Source organism: Hippopotamus amphibius, chromosome 13, assembly GCF_030028045.1.
Source record: "Hippopotamus amphibius kiboko isolate mHipAmp2 chromosome 13, mHipAmp2.hap2, whole genome shotgun sequence".
In the NCBI taxonomy this organism is placed as follows: domain Eukaryota; kingdom Metazoa; phylum Chordata; class Mammalia; order Artiodactyla; family Hippopotamidae; genus Hippopotamus; species Hippopotamus amphibius.
The window spans coordinates 37,322,276-37,348,047 of NC_080198.1; the positions used below are offsets into that span (position 1 = coordinate 37,322,276).

At 59.0% G+C, this 25,772-nt stretch overlaps 1 protein-coding gene across 1 annotated transcript; it reads right to left on the reverse strand.

The window, feature by feature from the left end:
* Nucleotides 1-293: 293 nt before the first annotated feature.
* Nucleotides 294-19,703, reverse strand: GNAI2 (G protein subunit alpha i2). Its single transcript, XM_057706098.1, has 9 exons — nt 19,445-19,703; nt 5,470-5,512; nt 5,065-5,206; nt 4,732-4,892; nt 2,879-3,007; nt 2,341-2,470; nt 2,103-2,256; nt 1,515-1,729; nt 294-837 (listed from the first exon to the last, which is right to left on the reverse strand). The coding sequence occupies exons 1-8, from the start codon at nt 19,560-19,562 to the stop codon at nt 1,539-1,541; spliced, it is 1,068 nt and encodes a 355-aa protein (XP_057562081.1). The 5' UTR covers nt 19,563-19,703; the 3' UTR covers nt 294-837; nt 1,515-1,538.
* Between the last annotated feature and the right edge of the window lie 6,069 nt (nt 19,704-25,772).

A 25,772-nucleotide genomic window follows, 5' to 3' on the forward strand; every position in this document is an offset into this window, starting at 1 on the left:
ACATTTAGGTTAATGGAGCCAGGGCCCAGGGCCGCTGGGGCGGGGCCCTCAGTGACGTTGGCAGTTGTCTGGAACAGCCCTTGGAACCCAGTTCTGTGGAGGGCAGGGCAGGAGTGCCGCCCGCACAGGGGGCGACCAGCAGAGGGATGGGTGTAAACACACAGACACACTCAAGGCACGGAATCACCGGAAGGGGGCTGGGGGGGTGCTGGTCAGGATCTGACAGTTTTAAATAGTTTCTTTTTCTAAAAAGTTTTCTAGGTTTGCAGTTTTCTCTTTTTCTTTTTTTTCCCTTTGACTTTCTTTTCTTTTTTTAAAAAGCTACGAGAATGAGCAGGTGGACTGTGGTCTCCAGGAATGGTGGCGTCTCACGCTTCTTGTGCTTTTTCCTTTGGGGCCTCCGAGTGGCGTGGGGGAGGGGCTGGGAGGGGAGGAGGCTCCCTGTAAACATTTGGACTTGGGTTGGGGCAGGGGCTGGTGTTGGGTGAAGCCAGGGGTCCCAGGCTGGAGAAGTGGGTGCCCCTCCAAACACAGGCCTTGGGAGACTCAGCATGTGCTCCTCTCCCCCATCACAGAACAAGACGATGGTTAAAACCAGAACAGATGCCAGGAGGGGGTGCAGCGGCCATTCCCTGCACCTGGGACAAGGGCAGGCTTCAAACAGGGAGGCCTGCGGCAACCCCTCCCCCAAGTCTCTGGAGCTGAGGGAGGCGAAAGGGGGAGCCAAGAACAGAGAGGGGAAAGAAGGGGCAAAGCGGCCAGGGGGACAGGCGGGGAGCGTGGTCCTCTTGCCCCCATCTTCCTCAGGGGCTGGGGGGAGCAGAGTCGGCGGTGGCCCTGGAGGTGGGGGACAGTCAGGGCATGGGTTGGGAGGGAGGCAGCCAGTGTGTGTCTCTCCTCCTGCCTCCCTAGACCATGACCCTTCTCCTTGTTCCCCACCCACTCGTTACCAGGGACACAGTGGCTGCCCAGGAGCCAGTCTGTGTTGCTGGGTTACGTGGGGGAGGGGAGACTGTACCACTAGCAGAATCCTCCCCAACTCTCCCAGGGCTGGTGGGGCCAGCTTCAGCCCAGGACCCTCAGACAGGTCCGAGGGAAAGACGGCAAGGAAGAGTGCAGAGCTGGTTGTACTGAGTGGCGGGCCGCTGGGGCGGCTAGGCCCCCTCTGTCATCTAGATCCTTCAGGCTAGGCCAGTGGCCTGGTAGGTGAGAAAGGGAGTTTTCTCCAAGGAAAATCGGGACAGCCCTCTAGTTCTGTCCCAGGACACAGCCAGGCACTTCTGCTGTCTGGACCGATGGGCAGAAAGGAGCCCAGGCCTACCTGTGCCACCTCCTCAGTGCCCTGCACTCCATCGCCCTCCTGACTCAGCACCCTGCGCCCCCCTGCCCTCTGGTCTCCTACCGGACGTCCAAGTTCACCACCCCCACCTGGACCGTCCCCAGCCCAACCACGTCCCTTCTCTGGGCTCAGTGGCCCTACTTTGTTCCTCCCTGCCCGGCCCCCTCTGGCTCACCATCCTGCCAGGCCCCGCTGCCCCTCAGAAGAGGCCGCAGTCCTTCAGGTTGTTCTTGATGATGACATCGGTGACAGCGTCGAACACGAACTGCACGTTCTTGGTGTCGGTGGCGCACGTGAAGTGCGTGTAGATCTCCTTGGTGTCCTTGCGCTTGTTCAGGTCCTCGAACTTGCTCTGGATGTAGCTGGCTGCCTCATCATATTTGTTGGCCCCTGTGGGAGACAAAATGGTGAGGACTTGTGCTGTGTGTGCAGCAGGCAGGCCCATCCCCGATACAGCAAGGTTATATGCACCTGAACTGACAAGCATATGACGTGTGACAACTGTGAGAGGGCACAGGCACGTCTGAGTGGGCAAAGAGGAGCACCCGACTGTGGGAAGGAGGACGCTCCGTGACATGTAGGGGGCACGTGCCTGAGTGTCTTAAGGAGGGCCCTGGGGTGTACAGACACAAGTTTCGATTTATACGCCTGCGAGGCACCAGCCCTTGTGTGAGTGTCCTGCAGTTACCCTTCTGTCCAGCGGGGGGCGCCCGTGGGCCACCTGGTCACCACCAGCTCCTCCCCAGAGGCCCCGACCCCACACCTGTGTACTCAGGGAAGCAGATGGTCAGGGGGCTGTGTGTGATCTTCTCCTCGAACAGGTCTTTCTTGTTGAGGAAGAGGATGATGGACGTATCCGTGAACCACTTGTTGTTGCAGATACTGTCAAACAGCTTCATGCTCTCGTGCATGCGGTTCTGGGGGCAGGACAGCGCCTTCAGCTCCAGCCCCGCCCCCGCCCCGCCCCGCCCCCCACCCCGCGTGGCCTCCGGGCCTCTCACCATCTCCTCGTCCTCGGCTAGCACCAGGTCATAGGCGCTCAAAGCTACGCAGAAGATGATGGCTGTGACGCCCTCAAAGCAGTGGATCCACTTCTTCCGCTCAGACCGCTGACCGCCCACATCAAACATCCTGCGGACACAGAGCCTTAGCTCCAGAGAAGGGGGTGCTGGGGGAAGGTCCCTGCCCCATGTCACAGGCTGAGCGACTGAGGCCAGCGGGCTGCTCCGAGCGTGGCAGCTACCTCCATGGACTCATCCACACCGGCCCACCTTACCCCGGTTCTGGACCAGGGCACACCTGGCCCAGCAGGGTCAGGCTGGTCAGCAGGTGGGCTGCCGCCACGTGGGGCAGCATCCGCAGAGGCTGTGAGCTGCGGGCCACACTCAGCCTCAAGAGACCTCTCAGTGCGCCTGGGGGTCCTGGGCCAGCCCTCTTTCCCAATACAGCCATCAGCAGGCCCCGGAGCGAGGATCTCTGCCCTGTCACCCCCAGGGCTGGCAGCTCCTGCCCCATGGCTCTGTCCACATGCCCGCTCACTTGAAGTGTAGGTCTTTGAAGGTGAAGTGTGTCTCCACGATGCCCGTGGTCTTCACGCGAGTCCGCAGCACATCCTGCTGTGTGGGGATGTAGTCACTCTGTGCGATGCGCTCCAGGTCGTTCAGGTAGCTGGGGTGGGGGTGGGGGGTCAGTGGGGGCCCGCGGGCCCCTTTCCCTCCCATCCCCTCATTTCTCAGGTACAGCCCTTGCCTCTTTGACCCTTGTCTGTGCTGCACGCACCGCTCAGATGAGGAAACCAGCACTTGTATGCCTGCCTCCTGCCTGCGGAACAGGTCTGGGAGGAGGGGCAGTTCTGTGGCTAGCCAGCTGAGCCCCAGCACCCAGGTCTGAGGCAGGCTTGCCTCAGACAGGATCCAGGGTGGTGGCGCTGCAAGCGAGGGTGGTGGGAGGGGGCAAATGAGTCCTTCAGTGAGGGATTCAGGATGCTAATAGGCGCAATTACAGCACCCGCTGCAGAGCAGCCTGGCATGTCCCTCGATGCGGAGCTGGACAGGTTGGGGCCTGCCAGGCCCAGTGGGCTCTTTGCCCAGTGCCCAGTAAAATTTGGGCTCCTCAGGGGGAGGGAATCAACACTTGCTTGGCGGGGGTCCCAGGGGCTCCTCATTACCAGCTCTCTTAATTAGTATCAATGCCGCTCCAGCCAAGCCCTGAGACCAGCTCTGCTGCCTGCCTCAGTATCCCTGCTGTGCCCTGGGGGTTGGGTTCAGGCCTCCCAGCCACTTTCCAGACCCAATGTCTTGCTCTTGGGGCAGGGCTGCTGGAACCAGCCCTTGGCTCCCACCAACAGCTAGGCCAAAGGGAAATGACCTCAGAGACACAGAGACAGAACAGAAAAACAGGAAGGGCTATGGGAGACCATGACGCATGTGCTGTGACCTGCATACTGTATCCTGCCCCCTACTGACGGCCTCCAGCCCAGAGGCCGCCTGGTAGGTTCCACACAAGTTTCTCCCTTGTCCCCAACAGATGGACTTACCCCAGGGACCCACTGCCCCACAGCAGCCTTGGAGGATTGCTGTAAGGAGGGGCTGGAGTATTCCTGGTCCCTGGAGTGTTCCAATCTACTCCCCACCCCTGGGTGATCTTGTCATGGCATAAACCTGCCTGGGAGGGCAGGGCCCATGTCCACTGCTGAATCCCCACACCCAGACAGTGCTGGGCACATGGTGGGTACTTAATGTCTGGGGAATGAGGAACAGGGATGATGGAGGGGTGGGAAGTGGCCCTAACCCCTTGAGTATCCTGGGCACTGAGACGGCAGTGGTTGATAGGACCCACCCCTCCCTGCCTCCAGGACCCAATAGCTCTGCTGGCACGGAGCCTACGACCTCTGGGGAGCTCCCCTGCGGTGTTTGGCTGTGACTCCGCAGCTCCTGTGGGGGGCGTGCACTCACAAGTGCGTTCAGGCCACTGCAGGGAGGGTGGGGAGGCTGTCTACGTGACTGGGGCAGGGCTCAGGCATCACGGCCAGGCAAAACCGTACGCGCACCCACCTTCACGGACATCCAGCCCCTCTCCGGGTGGGCTCAGGATGAGATGGGCAGGGGGAGTGGGAGAACTGTTCAGACAGAGGGACTGGCTTAAGCAGAGGTAGGAGAGGGGAGGTGAGAGTACAGGGCCAGCAGCCTATCTGGGTGGCACCACCTGTGTCGATGGCTCCCCACAGCCCTGCACCAGGCCAAACCAAAAATCACAAGACCTTGGCTGACAGTCAGCAGCTTCGTGAACAGAGATTGGTAGTATCTTTCGAAGGGCGCTCAGTCCCTGCGGCTCAGGATACAGTCCAGGTCTCCCCCAACTCCACCCCTAGCCCACCCGCCTGGCGTACTCACTAGGCGGCAGAGTCGTTGAGCTGGTACTCCCGGGAGCGGCTAAAGCAGGCCTGCACACCATCGTCAGCCCAGAGCCTCCGGATGACGCCGGACAGATCCCCAGGGAGCACGCCATGCTCCTCAGCCGTGCACGACAGCGCAAACAGCTGCCTGGCATCGTCCTGGGCACAGCGATGAGTGGTTAGCTAGTTGCAGGAGCACACCTCCACCCCACCTGTCAGAGGCAGGGACGCCTCTGGAATGGGGCCCAGGTTGGGGTGTTCTCAGCTTCCCCAGGACAAGACTTGCCCCGAAGCCTTACGGGAGGCAGGCAGGGTTGGGGAGTCCACGTACCGCACGGGAGGGGTCGGCAAAGTCAATCTGCAGATTGCCCATGGCTTTAACTATGGCCATGATAGACTGGATGGTGTTGCTGTAGACGACTGCCCGGTACTGCCGGCATTCCTCCTCTGAGTAGCCGTCCTCGTGGATGATCCTGGCAGCCAGGGGTCAGAGGTTAGGGTGTACAGGGCACGGGGACCTCACATGGCTGCCTGGGGCTGCTAGGGCCTGCAGAGACCTACTTCAGAAAGGAAGAAACTGCCTCTACACCACTGGGACCTGAGGATGGATGCTGTCTCTGGGAAGGGCCTGGGCCTGGCTAACACCGGCTGGGCCTACACGTGGGGGCAGGACAGGCCCAGAAGAAGAAGAGGGGAAATCAGGGTTTGGAGGCTGCCTCCCCCATGCAGCACTTACTTCATCTGCTTGACAATGGTGCTCTTCCCTGACTCCCCGGCACCTGGAACAAAGGGCACAGTCAGGGGGCAGGCCCCGTGGGGTTACAGAGGCAAGCAACTAGCGACCCAGCCACGTGGCCCCGGAGGGTAGGAGGGCTACCGGGTTGCAGCTGGCAGGGCCGCGGGGTGAAGGCAACCTACGCCACCCGGACGCCACGGTGGACTCACTCCAGGCCTTGGCTTCCCACGAGGTCCGCTGCCCACCATGGCTCCCCACTGCCCTGTTCGAGTTCAGGAGCTTTGGCTGGAGACGTGCGGCTCAGCGGTCACCCTGTCATTCTCACACACACAGGCTCGCCACTCTGCGGCTAGTGCTCCCCAGCACGGCGCCTGGGCACAGCGGGCGGAGGAGCTCTGCTCGCTCCAGCAGGGCAGCAGCCCTCTTCTCCCTACACTCTGAGCCGCAGCTGCCAAGGGGCCTGGATCTCGGCAAGGTGTCATACCCCTGCCTCCCAGACATGGACCAAGGCCCGGCCCCCTGCTCACGGGGCCCAGGTCAGCTCTAAGCAGATAGAGACCAGGACTTGGGAGGCATGCAGTGACACACACACACACACCCCTCCCTGTACTGACTCAAGATGCTTCCCTGGCAGAGCCCCATCCTGTATTTCTCTTTGGCCATTGCTGAGGGATTTTTGCTGGCACTCTCTCTTGTGACTGTCACAGCAGCCCCACAGATAGGTACTGTTTCTCCCATTTTACAGATGAGGACACTGAGGCTCAGAAAATTAAAGTCGTGGCCCAAGATCACGTAGCCAGGATTCAGAAGTGCAGGGAGACATGTAGGGCGATGATGCCTGGCCTGCCCAGCCCTTCTCAAAATGTGGCTCAGATGCTGCAGGACGATGCCTTGGGAGGGTGTTTTTTTTAAAAATGCAGATTTCCAGGCCCCATCCCAGACACATAGCCAGATCTCGAGGAGTGCAGCCCAGAAACATGCATTCCCCAGGGAGTCTGTTCAGGGAAGTGTGAGACCAGGAAGGCCACTCATCTCCGGGCTGGAGGGGGTAGGCACAGGGCCTCACCTCTTCCCTTCGTCATTCCCTGTCCCAAGCTCCAAGTAGACTACACCTCAGCTGGGCCCGGCTTTCCCTCCCAGCCTTTGCCCAGACTTCCCTCTGCTCTGCCCCATCACTGCCACGCACCACCTCTTGCCAACTCCAAGCCTTTGTCCATGAAGTTCTTTGCTGGGCATACCTGCCCCCTGCCCCATCTACGTGTGTCCAGACCCTTCTGATCACGGTGGTGGGTCTGTCCCTCTGAGCAGCTCAGCAGGGCTGGTGGTGGGGTCTGTGGGGAAGTCACACTTGGGGACTCTGGCCCCCACATCCCTCGGGGTTGATTAAGGTAAGCTCAGAGGGTGAAAGGGCTGACACACAAACTACCACCAACAGCAAGAACGCCAGCGACGATGATCACGGCCAGGCTGTGAACAGTGCCCCTTACGTGTCAGATGCATTCTATGCCTGTCACGTCCACGAAGCAATCTCACAGCAAGCCTTGGGGGTAGCTCTGTTCTCACCCCCACCTCACAAATGAGGAAACTGAGGGACCTCCCTGCTGGTCCAGTGGTCAAGACTCCGCACTTCCAACATAGGAGGCGCGGGGCTGATCTTTGGTTGAGGAACGAAGATCCCACAGGCCACAGGGCGCAGCCAAAGAATAAAATAAAAAAAATTTTAACTTAAAAACAAAACAAAAAAGGAAACTGGGAGAGGCTGCTGTCACACAGTTATAGCCCCTCTGCGGGTGACCCACCCTGCAGTGTCGCGTGCCTGGTACTGTGCCTGGGCCACACCGTGTTTGCCACTGGGTTCACTCCGTGCCTTCCCAGGCAGATGCAGGTCCGAGCAGCCGCAGACCTGCTGAGGCCCCTGCCCACCTGCATCCACCCTACCTCCCACCCCAGATTCACATTTTACAAGAGGAAACTGAGGTGCAGCTGTGGCCCTCACCGCTGGGGGCCTGGGCATGTCCACAACCCAGGGACCTCCCTGAGGAGGCCTCACAAACGGCACCAGTTGCCTGGAATCCCTGGGCTTGACTGTCCCGGGCCTGCTTCCCAGGATAGGGGAGCACTGGGGGTGGCACAAACGGGCAGGCGCTGGGCTGGGGCACGGGCCCCTCTATCGGTTTGGCCCCTGGGCACTGGAGGCCCCAACCCAGCGCCTGCCCCTGGGGGTGGGCTGTGGTCAATGGAAGCATCCCTCCCTCTCCACTGGGCAGTGCTCCCCACCGGCGGAGCGGAGACATGGGGAGAGGGCCTGGGAAGGCCTGACTGTGATGTCTAATCACTGAGACCCTTCCCCCAGGGCCCAGAACATCCATGAGGCAGGGAGGACAGCCCTGGACTGGCTAAGCACGAGGGCCAGGTGACTGCCTGGCTGTCCTTCCCGCCTAGTCCCTTGCTTCCACAGAGCAGGAGGGAGGGAGCACATCCTAGAGCAAAGGAAAACCCAGGAGCCACAAGTCTCAGCCAGGATTGCAGGAGCGGTGGCCAAGGATGTGAAGTGATGGGTCAGATCGATCGTGCCATCCCCTACCAGGTGAATGGGACTCAGAGCAGGCAGCTCTCCAGGGCACAGGGGACCTCAGGTGAGGGTGACTTTGGGACCACTGTCCACCTGAGGCACCAGTTTCCTTGTCTGGCCCTTTGATTACTCTCTTGGTAAAGGGGATAGGCTACTACACGACCCTGCCCAGAGATGGAGATGACAGCACAAACTTGCTTTGCATCTGATTTTCCTAGCAGCAGCAGACCTGGCAAATACTGAGGTTCCCTCCCCTGCCCCCTTCGAGCTTCCGTCTCCCTTCCTCTCCCTTCAAAGAGTTAGGAGGACATTCTCTGTCCCCAGCAGGGGCCATTGCAGAATGACTCCCATTTGACCAGTGGACAAACCAAGGTCATGGAGCCCCCATCCCTGAACTCAGAGCAGTGACTTGGTCCTTCTAGCAGCTGTGACTCAGGAGGGAAGGAGTTAAATGGCAGGACAAGGGTGTGGTGCTGGCAGCCAAGCAGAAAGCAGGGCAGAACACCAGGACAGAATCAGAGGCATGGCCCAGGAGCAGCTACAGCAGATCGGGGGCAGGGGACAGAGGTGCAGGGGCCACAGCACGATATCCTGGCAAGGCAACCCACAAGCTAGATGCCCCAGGAGATCCTCTTCCACTGGGGCCTGATACTGTTCCCCTATTAGATAGGCTGGTACTTGGTGCGGAGTTTGCTTGTACCTTGCTAATCCTAGGCACCCAGTTCTCCCCACCCAGCCCTGTGCTTCCCTTCAGAGAAGGGGGCTTCACTAGCTGGATCTGGATTGCTGCAAAGATGCTGAGTGGGGGGAACTCAGCCAGTAGAAGGTGGCAGGAGTTTCCTACCCACAGCAGGCCCATCAGGCGCTCCTTCTCCAGCTGCGTGAGACAAGAGGGACCTACAGTGGATCCCTGGGGTGCCCTCAGTGTTGCCGCTGGGCCGTACCTTCCCACCAAGGAAGAAACCTCTGCAGCCCTTGCCCCGGGGCGCAGCTGCTGGGCCCCCAGCGGGCAGGCAGTAATTGCTGAGATGTGCTGGGCGACAGCGGCTGCTCTGCATTAGAACATCTGCTTCCACTCTGGGAGCGCGGGGCCCCAACGGAGGAGGGAACAGATGGGGGAAGGGAGAAAGAATGGCTCCACCTGCCTGAACGAGGCCTGCAGGGCCTCTGCAACAGAGATAGGGCCACTGGTCCAACGGCTTGTTGCTGATCCCAAGCCCCAGCTCAGGTCTCTGCTGTCGTCTATCTTGACCCCTCTACCTCCCAGACAAGGCTTTGTCCTGCTGGCAGGCCCTGACATGCTGCTTTCCTCTCTGGCCCCACTCTCCCTTCTGCAAAAGCTGTGAAGCCTCAAGTGGCCAGCAGGCCCATCTCTCACTTTCAGATCCTCTCTCAGAGGGAGGTCCAGACCCGCCACAGCCCTGGTGCCCACCCCAATCCTCCCCGAGATCTCCAAGAGCTGGAGCCCTATCCTGCCCTTCCTCTGGCACCTCATCTGTGAAACAGAATACCACCATCATCTCGTCCTAGGAGATGGGTGAGTGCCCGGCACACGGTGAGCGTTCAGATCAAAGTTATTATCACTATTTTTTTACCCTTTGGAAGATGACAGATTTCCCCAAACGTCTCATTTCCTGCAAGCCACAGTGACCACGCTGCATAGGTCACTGCAACCGCAGCCTGCAGAGGGGCCTGCTGTGGCTATCTCATTTTGAAGGAGAGTTTCTGAGGCTTTCAGACAAAGCACAGCAGAGGGTAATGACCAGTGGCTAAGAGGCTGACTCAGCAGTGGTGGTTCCCTGCTGGGACTTGTGTGACCTGGGACCGGAGTCAGAGCCACGCTCTCCTTTGCTGGCTTTTTGCTCTCAGTTCGTCACTTCCCTTCCACACAACCCGGCACTCCTACACAGTAGGGTACTCCTTCCCGCCCAGCAGCCTCACTGCAGACACTTCTCACTGACTCTCTGCACGCAGAAGGCTGGATACCAGGCCTCCCCACAGAGGCTCTTGTGCCGGTGGGCTCCCCTAGAACATGTGGGGCCAGGGAGAGCAGCCAGCTGACGTGGCAGGCCTGAGGGCAGAGATTCTCAGAAGCAGCAGTGGCTAGGACCACAGGGTAGACTCGGGCAGCAGCCCAGCTCAAACCCACACCATGGGCCCCCCCCCCCCAGCCAGCCTCCAACCCCCCCCCCCAACCGGTCTCCCCTGGTGGGGCACTGGGGGGAGGTGGGGATGAACCCTGGGAAGCCCACCCCAAAGGCAGCCCTGGTACCCCCTCCCACTCTCAACCCAGGAAAGTGCCACGTGTCCAGCCCAGCCCCGCAGTTCTGGGCCCCCAAAGCTCCCGCCCCTCCCCTGTAGCCTTAGGGTCCCGGTCCAGCCACCACCAGGGGGAGCCCGGCAGCCAGAGACCCAGTGGAGACGTGGGGGTTGGGCGGCACGGAGGCGCGTTTGTTTCTGGAAAGCAGCCGCGGCCAGGGCAGCTGGGGGAGGTGCCTCCCCCACGGCCCCCTCCCGAGCCTGGGAAGCCCGCAGCCTGCTGAGCCCCGGCACACGCGGGAACAATGGCCGGCAGGGGGAGAGGGCCCCGCCGGACAAAGGCCCTCCAAGCCCCGCCCCCGGCGTCTCTTCCTTCCTCCAGGTGCTCCTCTGCGGCCCCCTCGTTCCCTCCGAGGCGGCTCAGCTGGGGTCTGGCCCTGTGACGGGCAGGGCCGTGGGTCTTGGATGGGCCCTGCGACACCCCCACCCACGTGTGTGGCCTTGCCTTCCTCCAGGTGCCCCAACAAACCCGGCACCTCCCTCCCTCCAGTCTCTGCCACTTGGGAAGCTTCCAGTGGCGTCCAAGCGCTCGTGGTGCCCATCAGGGAAGCACTAACAACCAGGACCTGGCCTGCTACTGCCAATTCAGCGCTCTCTGTGCAAGGGAAACAGGCCTCGGGTTCTGCCAGACACAGAGAGGGCTTCCAGGGCAGGGCTGTGTCTCCCTCAGCGGGGCCCTGCCCACCGGATAGAGGGAAACTGAGGCAGTGGTAAGGAAGGCCACCCTGGGGGAGAGGAGGCCCTGAGACCTGTTCATTGTTGGCCGCTCAGGCTCCAGGTCTCACCCTGCACAGGAGCCAGGCAGTGCGGGCCAGGCCCCATGTCACACAAGTAGCCAGGCCACCTGGCACACCCCTCTTCCTCGTGCTTCATTTAAGGAATCACTGTGTTTTCAAAGAATCTCAATAACCCCCACCTTTCCTCCTGATTCACTGTGGCAGACCCTGCATAAGATGCCCATGCCTGGGCCTCAGGGTCCCCAGCTATGAAAGGTACCCCTTAAGGGAGGGTGCCAAGCCCAATGCCTGCCCTGAGCAGCCCCCTTTGGGTCCTCACACCCACCCCAAACTGCCCCAGGGTCCAGCCCAAGCAGGCAGTTTGTCTATGTGCTCACAAGCCATGCACCATGCTGAGAATCATAACATCACAGGTCCCTGCACTGGGCAGAGAGAGAGGAGAGGACAGCCTGAGGGCACACAGTGAGGAAGGTGGGGGCGTGGGCGCTCCGGGACCCAAAGTCTTGACTGGCCGTGATACTTCTGCCGCTTCTGCTCCAGCTCTCCTAAGTCTTTTAGGCTCCTCAGTTCCCCAGGGTCTGGCCTGACAACCCAGAGCAGAACCCTGGGAACCTCTGTAGGGGAGGACAAGGCAACACAACCTGGATTTTGGAGGCCAGTAAGCACAAGGACCAGCCTCACCACCTCTCATGCTGTGGCCAGCCCACACCACAGACGTATCAGCCGCCACACAGTACTGTACGGGCGCCCGCCACGGGCTGTGCTCTCAGTGGGGACCTCTGCAGGAGCGCTCTTCCCTTCCCCTCCTCTGGACAGCTCCCAGTCTTCACATCAGGTTCAGGCCCCCCCCCACCCCGTGCTGGACTCTGACGGCCTCTGAGCTTTCCTCAGGCCTGGTCTCAGTCCAAATCTGGGAGTTGTGGGAGGCACAAGCATAATTTTAGGGGAAAAGCAAAGCGCTAAGTTGCCTGACTATGACCTGAGTATTCCTGTGAGGGGACACGGGCCAGGAGGGAAGGTGGGATGCAAAAATGGGGGCAGCTATATTAGGACGAGGTCACCCCATGGCCACACAGCAGATTTCTGGCTTTAAGCAGGAAAAAGATGCACGCACAGAGTCTTGGGTCCCATCCTCCAGGGCAGACGGTCCCCTTTCAATCCTCTAAAAGAAGAACTGAGGCCCCAGGCACATGCAGAACACACACGCACCCTCAGCATCTGCCTGTCATCCTCACTGAGCAGTTCTTGCCAAATGGGCACAGACTCCTGAGGGCGACAATAGTTGGGGGCAGGTGCTCAGAGTCACGATCTGGGTTGAATTTTGATGTCTCCACTATAAGGGTAAGTTACATGATGTCCCCGACCCTCAGTTTCTGCATCAGTGCAATGGACGTAATGTTAGTCCCAGCCTCGCAGGGTTAAATACAATGAGACCAGCCCTACGTGGCTGGTCACGGCTCAACCAGAGGCAGCTGCTGGTATTACCAGAGGGGAAACTGAGGCCCAGTGAAGGCAGCCCCAGGCCCAGTGGGTAGTGGGGTGGGGGAAATCCTTACGCTGGAGCCAGGGCCCCTCTGTCTACCCCCAGGCGGGGGAAACCCAGAGTGAGCTAATCCCGGGGCCGCTCTCCATTTCCGGGTATTCATCTGGGCCTGCAGCCGGCCTTCCGGCTCTGGAAGGCAATGGCTGCTCAGGAACAGAGGAGCAGCCCTCTGCTTTCCTGCTAGCCTCCCCCAGCCGCCGGCGTCCCTCTCCCAGCCACCACTTCCTGTGGTCAAAGGAGGGGCCTGGAATCCTTCTCAGAGGCGCCACCTTCTCTGAGATCCTGGGCCCAGTGGCTGCCGGGGCAGGACAAGGGACAGAGCTGTCTGGATTGACTCCAAGCCAGTGACCACCAGTAGGGCTGCCCACAGGGACATGCAGATGAGCCTGCACAGGTGGGGCTCACCGTCTCAATCCCCCGGTTGACCTGGCTCTCAGTCCCCACCCCAGTGCAGAGTGTGAGCAGCTCTCTAGCCTCTTCCTCTTTTGGGCTCCTCCTCCTCCAGCTGCTTCCTCCTTTTCCTCTGCTGTGGACACCACTTCCCCGAGAGGCTCAGCCCTGCCATGCAGACTTCACTGCCCCTCCTCCAGCCCGGGGCACAGTAGGTGCTACCATCAACACCCCCTCTGGATATTCTGAGGCTGTGGCAGCCTTGGCACCCCGGAATCCTCCAAGCCACAAGGACACCTTCTCAACAAGCCTCATGTGATCCCACCTTTAGGCTTTGGCTCAAACTGGCCTGGCATTTACTGCCAAGCCTTGAAGGCCAACACTAAAGGTCCAGCCCAGCTTAGAGAATGTGTGGTTATTCCAGGGAGATTATTCTCCAGCCACCAAGATGATCATAGCCCCAAGAAGCAGCATTGGGGTGAGGGTGGAGTGTTTGGGGTTTAGTAAGAACAAGAGCTCCAGGCTAGAAAGGTTGGGTGGGGCTGAGCAGAGGGGGCCCCACCCTGCACCTGTGGCTGAAGGAGGGGCTGCCTGAGCGTAGCAGGTAGTAGGGCCAACATCAAAGGGCCTAGTCCTCGTCCTCCCCAGGGCATTCTTAGGCAGGGCCCATAAACTGTGGCCTGGCCAGAACCTGTTAACCCCTTTCCTGCATTGAACTTTCAGGTTAGGACTCCTGCCCGGAGGTACTGGGAAGATGAGATAGAAGCTGGCCTAGGCCCTGTCCCATTCTGTGGGGAGACAACACTCAGCCTCTGGGTCACACTGTCTCATCCTCTGCTCTGGGGATGTGGTGGGGCAAGGCCATGGTCCCTCAGAGGCTAAGGGCTTATGTGGACAAAGCTTCCTCCGTCCTGTTCCTGCCAAAAGAATGGGTGGCTTCAAGTGATAGAGACCAAGAGAGACATATCCAGGGACTGAGATCAAGGGCAGGGTGTACAGGACCAATGTGCCTGCCTGTGGCCCAAGCTGCCCCAAGTGTGAGCCCCTGCAGTGCTGGAGCCTAGAGACCTCACTGGGATCCCATCAAGCCCGAACCCCAGCGCTACCTGCTGTCACTTGCTGGGCAATGTTTGCAGGCCTAGGGTATCAATGATGCTACCCAGTGACCCTGCAGCTCAGGGCAGCCCTGGGCCAACCCGAAGAGGTCCTTGACCATGCCAGTCCCCATCTGGCAGCCTAGGCTCCAACTCAAGCACACTGGGTGGCTCAACACTACCTCACGGCCTGGCGTGGAAGCCTGAGCTCCCCAGCTGGCTTGACTTCCACCTCCAGCCACAGGGGTAGGCATTCCCTCTGTCCTTAACATCTGCTCTGCCCTCTGTCTGGGTTTCTCCAACCCCCACCCCTCCTGGGATGCCCTCAGCTGAGCTCCAGTGTCACTTCCTTTGCAAAACCACCCTGATTCACCGTCTCCCAGCTCAGGGGTATCCCTTGAAGGACTCAGTTTCACCCCTATCCTAGAGGTGCAACTTTTCAGGTTGGCTGCACCAACACTGGGGTCATGGGCAGGGGCTGAGCCCAGTGGGACTGGGCAGGACCTAGGCAGAGGGAGACAGAAATGTCTCAGACTCCTATTCACTCCCTAGCTTGGAGCCCTAGCACTGCGCTGCCACTGACTGTGGGAGACAAAGCCTGGCCTGGCCTGGGGGAGGGGTGGGAAGAAGAGACTCAGAGGCCCAAGCTGCCCCGCCCTCCATTCAAGTGTTAATGAGCTCCAGCCGGATGGCGGGATAGCGGGATGGTGGGATGGTGGGATGGTGAAGGCTGTGGGAAGAACAGAGAGGCTGGAGGCTGGCCTGGGTACCAGCCCACCTGGTACCCAGGACCCTGCCACACCCCCAACCCTAGACCCCCAGGAATGTTGCTCAGCCCCCAGATATTGGGCCTAAGGTCCCCGGGACAGTGTGTCACTCCAGATGGCACCCAATGTCTACAAGTCTCAGTCTCTCACTTGCTGTGAGCAGCTGCCTAAGGGAAAGGGAGGGGGTTCCCAGGGCCTCCATATTGTGGCCAGGCAGCCTCCAGGCTGGGGAGAAACTCCCCATCAAACTCTCAGCTCTGCAGGAGTCAGCAGAGCGTCCATCACCTGTTTTCACACCCCCAGACTTTGTTGTACTGTCCCCACACCTGTGGCTACAGACAGGCACCCTGTCCCAGGTTGTGTATGAAGAGAGCAGGTCACCTACCAGGATTTCACCTGTTACTGCGTTTCTCAGCCATTGCACTAGGTGGAGCTGGGGTTTGAACCTAGGTCTGTGTGACCCCAAAAGCCAGTCTAAGGAGGGTAAGCTCTCGGCCCCACAGCCCGGGAAACACCCACCCAAAGGCCTGGGAACCTAGGGCAGCCTTCCTACTTCAGCACCCTTGCTGAGTTGGTCCCTCTGGCCCCAATGCCCAATGTTGCTAATTGTTCAAGGCCACCCAGAGGACCCCTTCTCCAGGAAGAAACCCCCCTGCATTCACAGGCATCACTAGACTCTACCCATTACCCAGCCAGCCAGGATCCCAGGCTAGCCGTTCCCACTAACTCCAGCTACACCAAGCCCCAAGCACCAGCCCCAGAGCTACTTACTCCTGTTCATAAATGTTCGCCATAGGTTCATTCTTCCCATACAGACTGGAGAGGCACCTACAGTGTGCCAGGCCCCTCGTGAGAGACACAGACAGGACAGAGGTCACAAAACTCCCTTCTTTTTCATTTGATACACTTAATGGAGCCCCTGTATGTGCAGTCTCTGCACTGGCCAGGCCAGGAACTCCTGCAGCATTACTCTGGTCTGAGCCCCATGGCTACGGGGCAGCTCCAGCCCTAGGAGCTAGACAGGCTCTAGTGGAGTGGCAGACACAGCAGGCCTGCAACAGTCCCCAAACAACCTGAACTGAAAGCAAGAACGCAAAGCCAGACTCCCACAGGAACAGTTGGAGTCCCTACTACATGCTGTGCCCTGTGACAGGCTGCAGACTCATCAGCAAGAGAGCCACATGGAGTGGGATAAGGGCTGTCTCTGAGGCGCGATGAGACCAGGAGGAAACAGCCTGAAGAACTTTTCCCTCAGTCTCCCCGCCAGTCCTGGTCATTGGCCCTACACTGAGCCCTTGCCACCTGCTCATGATGTGACAGGCAGTGGCCCAGTGACCGCCATCTTACTCCTCCATCTACCCATCCCCAAGACCACGTTCACACCAGTAGCACTTCTTTCATTCAACAAACAGACAAGAAGCACCCAACAGGTACCAGGCTCCATGCTCTGCAGAGAAGGCTCAGAAATGAACAGGACACAGCCCTGCCCCTGTCGCAAGGGAGGGCGGCTGTGACACGGACAAATACCACGCTCTGAGGGGGGACACGCCAGGGTGGGTGTGCAGAGGAGGTGTTTTATCAGCCTTGGAGAACAGGGGTTGTCAAGGAAGGATCCGGGGAGGTGATCCCTGAGCAGAGTCTTGAAGAACAATCAAGTAGGAATGAAAAAGGGGGAAAGTACAGAAAGTGAAGGGAATGGATGCAAAGTCCCAGGGGCAAGAGAGAACTGCTGTATTTACACCCGGAAGCCTTTCTGGAGCCAGCGATGGGCACTGTCTCTCCTTTCTTTGTAGACTATCCACACAAGCCCAAACAAATCAGAGTTACCCCCTAAACACATACTTTGGCCTACTTTCCCTTAAGTGCCCAGCCCGAGGCCTCAAATTCTACCTGGGAATAGCTGGTCAGTCAAGTTGAACTGGGTAGGGGTGGGGGTATCGCTGAAGTAGGACTGGTATCAGCAACTCTGCTCCCCCTACCAAGCTGCCTGGAAAAACCCTCTTACCACTGTGTACCACATCTGCCTTTGCCCTGGTGACAGTGACTACGCCTGCCCGCTGGCAGGGCTACCCAGGACGGGAAGGAGCCAGTATACGGGTGGGGCAGCAGGCGTGGTTCTGTCTGGGAGGGAAGGCTGGCAATTGCCCAGCCTGAGTCCCGTTGCCTGGACAGAGTCTTTCCGCTATGTGGGACAGGCGCCCAGCTCTCTGAAGCTGCCTCAGCTGGGCTCCCATCACCTCCTTGCACCTGGATAGGAAAGGGATGGCCAGCCAGGATCCTGCTCCTGGCAGATTAAGTCCTTAATTTCAGGCGAAGTTTGGTCCCCCAGCCCCTTAAGTGCATCCTCTGCAGGGTCTTACCCCTCCTCCCCACTCCCAACAGGAACCTCCACGAGGTCCCTATTCTCCCCATCCTGCGCAGAGCACTCCTTCGGCTCAAACCCAGGAAGCCTATTTCGCAGAGGAAGCAAAGCCCAGAAGGGCAGGATGCTGAGATGGACTCCCCAGCCTAGAAAATGCTGAGCATTTCTAGGGGACCCTGCACCCCTGGCTGCTGCCACCCCAGTATGGGAGGGGTCGCCAGGCCTAAAACCTGAACCGGGCTCCAAGGAGCAAGACTTGTGGGATGGGGCCAGGACACAGAACAGGCCAGGAGCCCCATGGCCCAGCACCACATCTCCGCGGGCCACTGTAACTGCGATCGGCCTGCGAAGGGGCTGGCTGGAGACCCCCTGGCCGGGCACTGGGAGGCAGCAGTACCGGAAGCACCCTCCCCGGGCCCAGCGGGCACCAGCGACGGGCATTCCGCCGCGTCGACACCCACTCGCTGCCTCGCTGCTGCACTCGCAGCAGAGACAGGAAGAGGCAAGCGCCCAACGCAAAACAGCCCAGGAGGCTGGGCCGCCGCCCCTTCCCGCCCCTTCTCTTCCTCCCCGCAGCGGCAGCAGAGCGGATGCCATTTTGAAACCTCCGGGGCTGTGCCCCTGAGGCCAGGCCCCCAGGGACAGTCAACAGATGGGCCCAGGATGGAAGACACGCTGTCCCTTGGCCATACGCTCAGCATGCAAAGCCCTGCTTTTCACAGCCTGGGGACCCCACGGCAGCTCTGGGGCTGAGGGGCCACACCCCCCACATACAAGGTCCAGCCTCCAATGCTGCCGCGAGGGCCTCCCCCCCCACTCCACACCTGAAACCGGCCCCCTAAACCAGGCTGCCCCTGGGCACCACACCTGCTCCCAGCGGGAGGCTGGACTGGGACAACTACCAGGCCCGCAGCCTCCGTACAGGTCCCCGTCAGATGCTCACCCCCAGCAGGCCCCCAGCGACTCGGCCAGCTGGTCCACCACTCCCCCCTCACAGGGCCTCAAGATCCGACAGGCCCACCCCCTCCCAGAGGCCACGTCCTCGGCCTCTGGGCTCAGAAAGGGTGCGGGAAGCCCAGCACCCGTCAGCAGGTCTCCTTGGCCCGCCCGCCGGGGGCAGCAATATGTCGGCTGTCTCACCACTTCCACTTCCCCCCACCCCTCAAGCAGCCACCATCTTCCCTGGCCTTGGAGGCGACGCAACCCAAACTGCTCCATACTCCCTCTTACTCCCAGACGCCCCCCCCCCACCACCACCATTGGCCCAGACAGGGCTTAGAAACTGGGAAACAGATAGCCAGCAGAACTCCCTGGGAAGCTTGAGGCCTGGTCCCCTCCCCCAACATGACCCGTGAAGCCTTCGTCCAGCCCCTTAGGGGTCTGCGGCCAGTCCTATCAGCCCGGCCCACCTGATGCAGGAGGGGCGGGGGAATCTGGAGAAGGCCAGAGTGTGGGAGAGGACTTAAGAGCAGCGGAGCAGAGGGTCTGAGGAGAGATGTGTGCAGAGAGGGAGCGGGTGGGCCAGATGCAGGAAGCAGCGGTCTCTAAATGTTTGGGGGTTCTGGCTGGAGAGAGAGCTCATAAGCAGTCTTCCCACTTGAGAGGTCCAAACCAAAATCCCACTCAAGAGATCCCTTGGGGCCAAGGTGCACAGGTGGAGGATACAGGGTCCAGAGTAGAGATGGGGCACAGAGGGGGAAGGAACAAGTGAGTGGGGGCCTGGCAGGGGCCCTGGAGATACTCATGCCCAATAGGAATAGGGAGAGCAGGTGGGGGAACAGGTGGTGCCTGAAGGTGGGGGCCGAGTGGGATTCTAGGGGTTTGGGTAAAGTCTAGGGAAGTATGGAAGGACAGGCAGGGACTCTGAGGGTCTGTGAGGTTGATCAGCAAGGGTGGATGGTCAAGCAGGGTTCTGGGCAGCGGGTGTTGGGGCAATGGTGGTTGGATTTGGGGGTTTGGGATCTGGGATGAGTTGAGGATGTGATCTAAGAGTCTGGGCTACCGATCAGAGGTCTAGGCCAACCCAGAGTTTTGATCCATTATTTGTATGTCCTTGCCAGGCAGGTTTGGGGGTTCAAGTCCCGGGGTGGGGGGTTCAGGCCGAGTCTGGGAGTTCGAAGCCCTAGTCCTCAGGTCAAAGTCGGGGACTTGGGCGGGGAATCGGGGGTCCCAGCGCAGGGCGAGGCCTCACCCAACAGCAGCAACTTCACCTCCCGCGCCGCCTTCTCGCCGTCTTCCCGTAGGTTCTTGTCTATCATCTTGGAGCGCTCGGCCGCCGCCTTGTCCTCGGCGCTCACGGTGCAGCCCATCCCGCCGTCCGCCGGCCTGGCCGCTGACCGGCCCCCACACGGCCCCGGCCCGGCTCGGCCCCGCCCGACCCGCTCCGCTCCCGCCGCCGGCCCTCTACGGGTAGCTCTCGGGTCGGCAGTTCCGAGCGTCTGCGGGCGGTGCCTTCCAGGCCGCCGCGCACCGACGGCAGGGCGGGCCGGGGGTGGGGCCGGAGCGAGTCAGGCCCGGGACTGGGCCGGGGTGGGTCCGGAGGCGGGGCCATAGGAGGTTCGGAGCCGGTGATTGGCTCGAGGGCGGAGCGAAGGAGAAGTTAGGCTCAGCCCAAGCTCGGCCCGGGCTGGAGGCGGAGCCACGCCAAGGGGTAGCCGTAGGGGTAGAGCCTCGCTGAGAAGGATTGAAAGCCGGGCGGGCTGCAGGCCGGGCAGGGCTCCGATTGGGTGCGGGGCGCCTGGAGCTTCGCTGCCCGACGGCGGGGGCGGGCGGATCTCTTAGCCTGAGGATGGGGATCCGGTGCACCTCAGGGGCCTAGGAGGAACCAGTCCTCTGAGTTGGGCGAGCAGAGCAGAGGAGGCGTGTCTCCGTCACGTTAAAGTTAATGAATCCAATAAACTTGTTTCAGGATCCAAAGAGCCCCGGAGGCTCTCTGGACTGTGGTTTTCTTAGCCTTAAAGCGAGTTTGGCCCCTTCTTTCTCTGGGTTGCAGTTTAAAACAAACAAAAAAAGAGTTTACTGCCACCTCAACACCTTTGTCCAGGCTGTCTCCCTCAGCTGGGGTACCTTCTGTAATCATCCAAGCCTTATCCATCCTTCTCTGATCTTCTAGGAGGTATCCTCCTGCAGGTAGCCATCCCAGACTCCAACCTGGGACCCAGCAACCATGACCCAAGTGAGAGAGAGAGAGAGAGAGAGGTGCCACCTGACTTCTGGAAGCATAAGTGGCCATGATCTTACGGCCTGTCACCACCAGACAGTGGCTGCAACCCCATGGCTGGACAAAGGTGGGGTGGAGGCAGCAGCACTTCTAGTGGGACATTTCAGTCTTCTCGATTCTGTTCTCCAGGAGGAGGCCACAGCCCAGATCTCTGATGGACATTTTAAAAGTCTGCCAAGGGTTACCCAGGAAGGTGTCCTGTGTGGCCCTAGTGCATAAGCTGGGGAGGCCTCAGTCCAAAGACAAGAAAGGTCCACAAAGCCAGGAAGGGAGCTGGCTACCAATGCTTGGTCATCAATGCTTAGCCACCCTCAGTCTCCTGTTCATCACAGACTCCCTCCTTACCACCTTGACACACATCTTGTTTCTGCTTCCAGTCCTCAGGCTGTTTGCTCTCCCTGGAATGTCTGTGTGTCTCTATCTGAATGGCTCCCTTGTTGAGGAGGCATTGGCCTGTAAGTCCTCAGATAGTTCCTCCAGGGCTACCTCCTGTCTGGAGCCAAAGCTCAGGCAGGCCCTGCTATGAGCACTCAGCGAACCTGTTGAAAACACACAATGCCCACCCAGGGACACAGAAATTCAGAGATATGCTCTATACATCCATATACAGGCCCAGCCTCCAAAATGCTTCATATCCACAGAACACACTATAAAAATGGGTGCACACAGCCAGGAACACAGCCTGTCCACACAGACTACAAACCCAGTTTCAAGGCGGGCCTCTTCCCCGGCCAGCCCCACCCCTCGCCTAAGAGCAGGATCCTCCCTCCTCGGGCCTCCCCAGCCTGCTCCTAGCAACAGCCAACAGCTCTAGCAGTTGCCAGGCAACGGGGAGAAACTGTCAGCCCCTTGGAGGCCAGGCTCACCAGAGGTGGGCCAACACAGACCCCAATCAATGGAGGCGGGGCAGGACAGGGCCACTGGGAGGCATGGTTTCCCCCAGCCCCAAGCCAGTTCCTGTGGTATCTGCACCCTTCCCACCAGTTAGCTACTCGCTTCCAGTTAAGTGCTCTTCCTAGAGAGTCCAGCGACGCCTGCATCCGGCGCTCCTGGTTGCTCTCTCTCCATTTCTATGGGGGTCCCCAGGGCTACCGCAAAGCCTCTGTTTGCTCCTCCAGTCACACACCTCCCACCCCCGGGGCTCAGAACCCCACAGGGTCATCTCCAGCCCAATTTCTTCCCAGATCGTCAGTCCCATATTCACTGCTGCTCTGAAGCCCAGACACTTCGGATACGCTCAATAACCCCTGTTCCTGGGCTTTCCACTTTGTGGCCTCTCACCAGCCAGAGACAAGGCCCTTCCTCCCCACCCATACATCTGGTCAATTTCTTCCCCTACTTAACTCCTCCCTCAAATATGTGCCTATTTTCTGTCCCCACTGTCCCTTATTCTAGGCCTCCAGCCTCCTCCCTGGCTCTCTTGTTTTCTCTACAATCTATCCTCTACATGGCAGTCAAGGGGATACTGCTGAAAGAAACCACCTCACTCTCTTGCACACAAATCTTCTGTGGCTCCCCAATACCTGAGGATAAAGCCCACACACACTGCTTTGGACTGTGCAGGGGCAGGGGCAGAGGCGGTATAGTGGCCGTTGACGGCAAGGACCCTCAGGAGCAGTCTGCAAATTTGCTGGCTGCATATTACTTTGGACAAGTACCAGAAACTCCTTGTGTCTCAGTTTTTTTAAATCAGTAAAATGGACCTAACAGTAATAGCTACCCACTGCACTGGCTGAGGTCAGGGCTAAGGGAGGAAATGTAGGTAAATGTTCAGAATGTGCATGGTACGTGAAACACCCACAGTAAGGAGTGACTTGTTATCACAGTAATTTTATTTATTTTTATTTATTTATTTATTTTTATTTATTTATTTTGGCTGCATTGTTTTTGTTGCTGCACACAGGCTTTGTCTAGTTGTGGCCAGCGGGGGCTACTCTTTGTTGCAGTGCACGGGCTTCTTATTGCAATGGCTTCTCTTGTTGCAGAGCACGGGCTTTAGGCACGCAGGCTCAGTAGTTGTGGTGCACGGGCTTAGTTGCTCCGTGGCATGTGGGATCCTCCCAGACCAGGGATGGAACCCGTGTCCTCTGCATTGGCAGGTGGATTCTTAACCACTGCGCCACCAGGGAAGTCCCATAACAGTAATTTCTGCCAGGCCCTGTAGGGGCTGTCCCCAACCAAAGCCAACCTCACCTCCCTCCATTTGCAGCACACCAGCACTCCAGCCATCTGCCTTGCCTTGCTCTCCCCATGCCTTCCCCCACTTCTCTCCTCCCCATCTTTCATTCTCTGGCTGTGAGCTGGGCACCTCCGATTCCCATTGTCCTGGGGCTTCCCCTCCCCAGCTAGATCCCACCATCCCGGTGGTGAGTCTCTCCCACCCACCCAGATCTCTGATTCCAGACCCCTTACAGCATAATCCTTGAGGGTGGCAGGTAAATACTTGTCACATGAAATGAATTAATCACACAAACTTTAACCCACCCTTCCAGGGGCTCCGCCATCATGGAGTGGGGAGAGGTACACCAACAACTAATCCTGCTGTCACTATAAAAATATTCACCAGGGTTGTCTGTGCGGAGAGGGGAGAAACTCATGGTGCCTGGGAAGGTCAGGAAGCCTTCTTGGTGGAGGTGGTGTGGGGAGTGTTAGAGGGAGAAGATCACTGAGGGAGGAGGGAACAGGGACTGGGAGGGTGGGTTTGGGAATGGGCTGGGGAGAAAATCAAGGGTTAGAGCTAAAGAAACACCTGGCTTTGCAGCTCAGGCCACTGAGACCCAGAAGGTGTCAGCATCCATCCACGGTCATCCCGTGAGGGACATCACAAGCATGCTGCTTCCCTTACACTTGGGAACCCAGGAGTCCTTTTGTCCTTTTGAGAGACATTGTTCTGGGGGCACAGGATGGTTGCCCAGCCAGGGCCTCATGGGTACCAGAAGAGGCATGACTTGTTTCTGTGCATGCTGGTCCAGCAGCACCTGAACTAGACTGTAAAGGACAATAAAATGATATTCAGCAGAACTGAAGACGGTACCCCAGCTGGAAGGGAGAAGTGGCAGCTACCAGCTCACTCGGATAGCTAGGATAGCCTTGAGGCTCACTACAGGCCACAGAGCAGGTCCAGCTTGTCCTGAGTTCCTGTCACACACCAGGCTGAACAGGGTGAGGAATGGAGACCCCCTGAGTGGGCTGCAACACCTCAGCCCACGGACTCCAGGAAGGGGAAGCTGCCAGCACTTCCCCAAAGGCAGTTTCGGGGTGGGTGTGTCTGCCCCCACCCAGAGTCTAGGACCGGGCAGGACCCCACAGGGACGCTGAGTCCAGCATCCTGGCCACCCCATCTCCATGGCTCCCAGAAGGAAGGGAGTCCCCTGCAAGCTCCTGTACCACCAAATCACAGCTTTGCAGATAGGGCCTCAGCAACTTTTGCTCCCAGATCTCAGTGGTCAGAGCTGGCTCCCTCCCTGCAACACTGACCCAGGCTCCACCTCCTGGTACATCCCCTGCACTTCCCCTTTCCTGCTTCTGAGCCCAGCAACGCTTCTGAGATTGGAGTCAGCCACCCTGCCCTCTTTGCCCCCTCCTTTCAAACCTCTATTCCCAGGCTTCTCTTCCCCACAGAGAAACAGTCTCAAGCTTGGCAGGCTTTGGGGTCCAGGGTCCCCCTTCACAGTCATCCACCTCCTTCAATTGGCTTTGGCCTGGAGAACTCAGGCCCCAGCACTCCATGCCAGAAGGTTCTGAGTGGGCTAAGGGATTCCACCTGAATCAGGGGCAGGAGGCTCTGAGAGGAGGAGTCACCTGTTCAAGTACTGTTTGCTGTGAACCTACTGTGTGCCATTGTGAGGAGAACCTTAGGGTGAGCAAGGGAGCTGGGACCCTGCCCTTCAGGAGCACACCAAACACTTAAACAGGGAAATGAACTCCACAGTTTTGGAGGAACTCAACAGGGTGACACAAGAGCCACTGGGAGCTGTATGCAGGAGGAACAATCCAAGGAGGGGAACTCTGAATGATGAGAAGGGACCAACCACGTGACAAGCCAAGAGAAGAGAGTGACAGGCAGAGGTGACAGCAAGTGCAAAGACCTTGGGGTGGGAAGGACCTGGGTATTCCTGGAACAGAAAGGCCAGCCTGGCCAGAACAGCCAAAGCAAAAGGGACTGTGGTGTGAGGGAGGACAGCTAGGAGGCATCAGTGAGGCGTAGGGCAGGCAGGGGGCTCCTAAGTGCCCAAGAGATGCTGAGGTAGGAGGGCATGTGAGCCTGCAGTGGACACCAGCATCTTCAAGCCAGTGACCCATGCCTAGCCCTGAAAATCCAATTGATCCTGGCACTCAGGGTGCTGCTGATATGACTGGGGGAGAACGGCCCAGGGACTTAGCAGGGGACCAAGGGAGCCCTCAAGGCTTTGGGTCCAAGAGTGAGCTGAGCCCCACTCCATGTCCTTGAGGAGCTGTTGTCCAATTTGCCACTGTGTCTGCCACCTTCGCAGCCTCTAAAGGCCACCTCCCCTGGGAAACCCAGGGTCCTTAGAGAGCCTGGGAAAGGATAATCAGCCTCATCCCCAGGAGCCACTCCTCTGCTCACCTTGTTGCCTAGCCTTCCCTATCAGGCTGTCCAAAGGCTGGGGCTGGCAGCTTCTCCTGCGACTTGTTAAGGCCTTCATTAGCACTGCTTCCTGGAATTTAATTTAATGGAGGAGCAAAAACAGCCCTAATGAAGGTGATGTAACAGCAAGCAGCTCATGAGGTGCCACCAAGGCCCAGCCACCAGGGCTCAGAAGCTTCCTGTAGACAGTGACCAGGAATAGAGGAGGAGGAGGAGAAAGGGGACGTGTTCTGGGAGAGATGCTGGTCACTGGGCCCTGGGACCATGGGACATCGCTCTGCAGTACTGCAGGGAGCACATGCCACCACTGAAGCCAACTAGACAGAGTGAGAGGAACGAGCCTGGTTAGGGATGGTTTAAGGCTGCTAGAGAAAAGCTTCTGAGGTGCCCTGGGCCAGCACAGTCTGTCACAGCACAGGCCTGGCTGTGGGCTACTGTCAGCGGGTAATCAGGAGGGGCCAGAGCATCTGGGCCACAAGGCAGGGAAGAGTTCAAATTTTATTCCAAATGGAAACAATTGGAGGGTTTTGGGGAATTCCCTGGTGGCCCAGTGGTTAGGACTCAGCACTTTTTTTTTTTTTTACTGCTGGGGCAGGGTTCAATCCCTGATCAGGGAACTAAGATCCTGCAAGCTGTGCAGCCTAAAAAAAAGAAAAAAAAAAAAAAAAAAAACTGGAGGGCTTTTAAGGG

Excerpts from the sequence above, each read along its gene's own strand:
- GNAI2 (XM_057706098.1), bottom strand. The coding sequence starts at position 19,562 with ATGGGCTGCACCGTGAGCGCCGAGGACAAGGCGGCGGCCGAGCGCTCC. Across the intron at positions 5,207-5,469 it reads ACCATTGTCAAGCAGATGAA|GATCATCCACGAGGACGGCT; the intron begins GTAAGTGCTGCA and ends CCTGGCTGCCAG. Across the intron at positions 1,730-2,102 it reads CTGCTTCCCTGAGTACACAG|GGGCCAACAAATATGATGAG; the intron begins GTGTGGGGTCGG and ends TGTCTCCCACAG.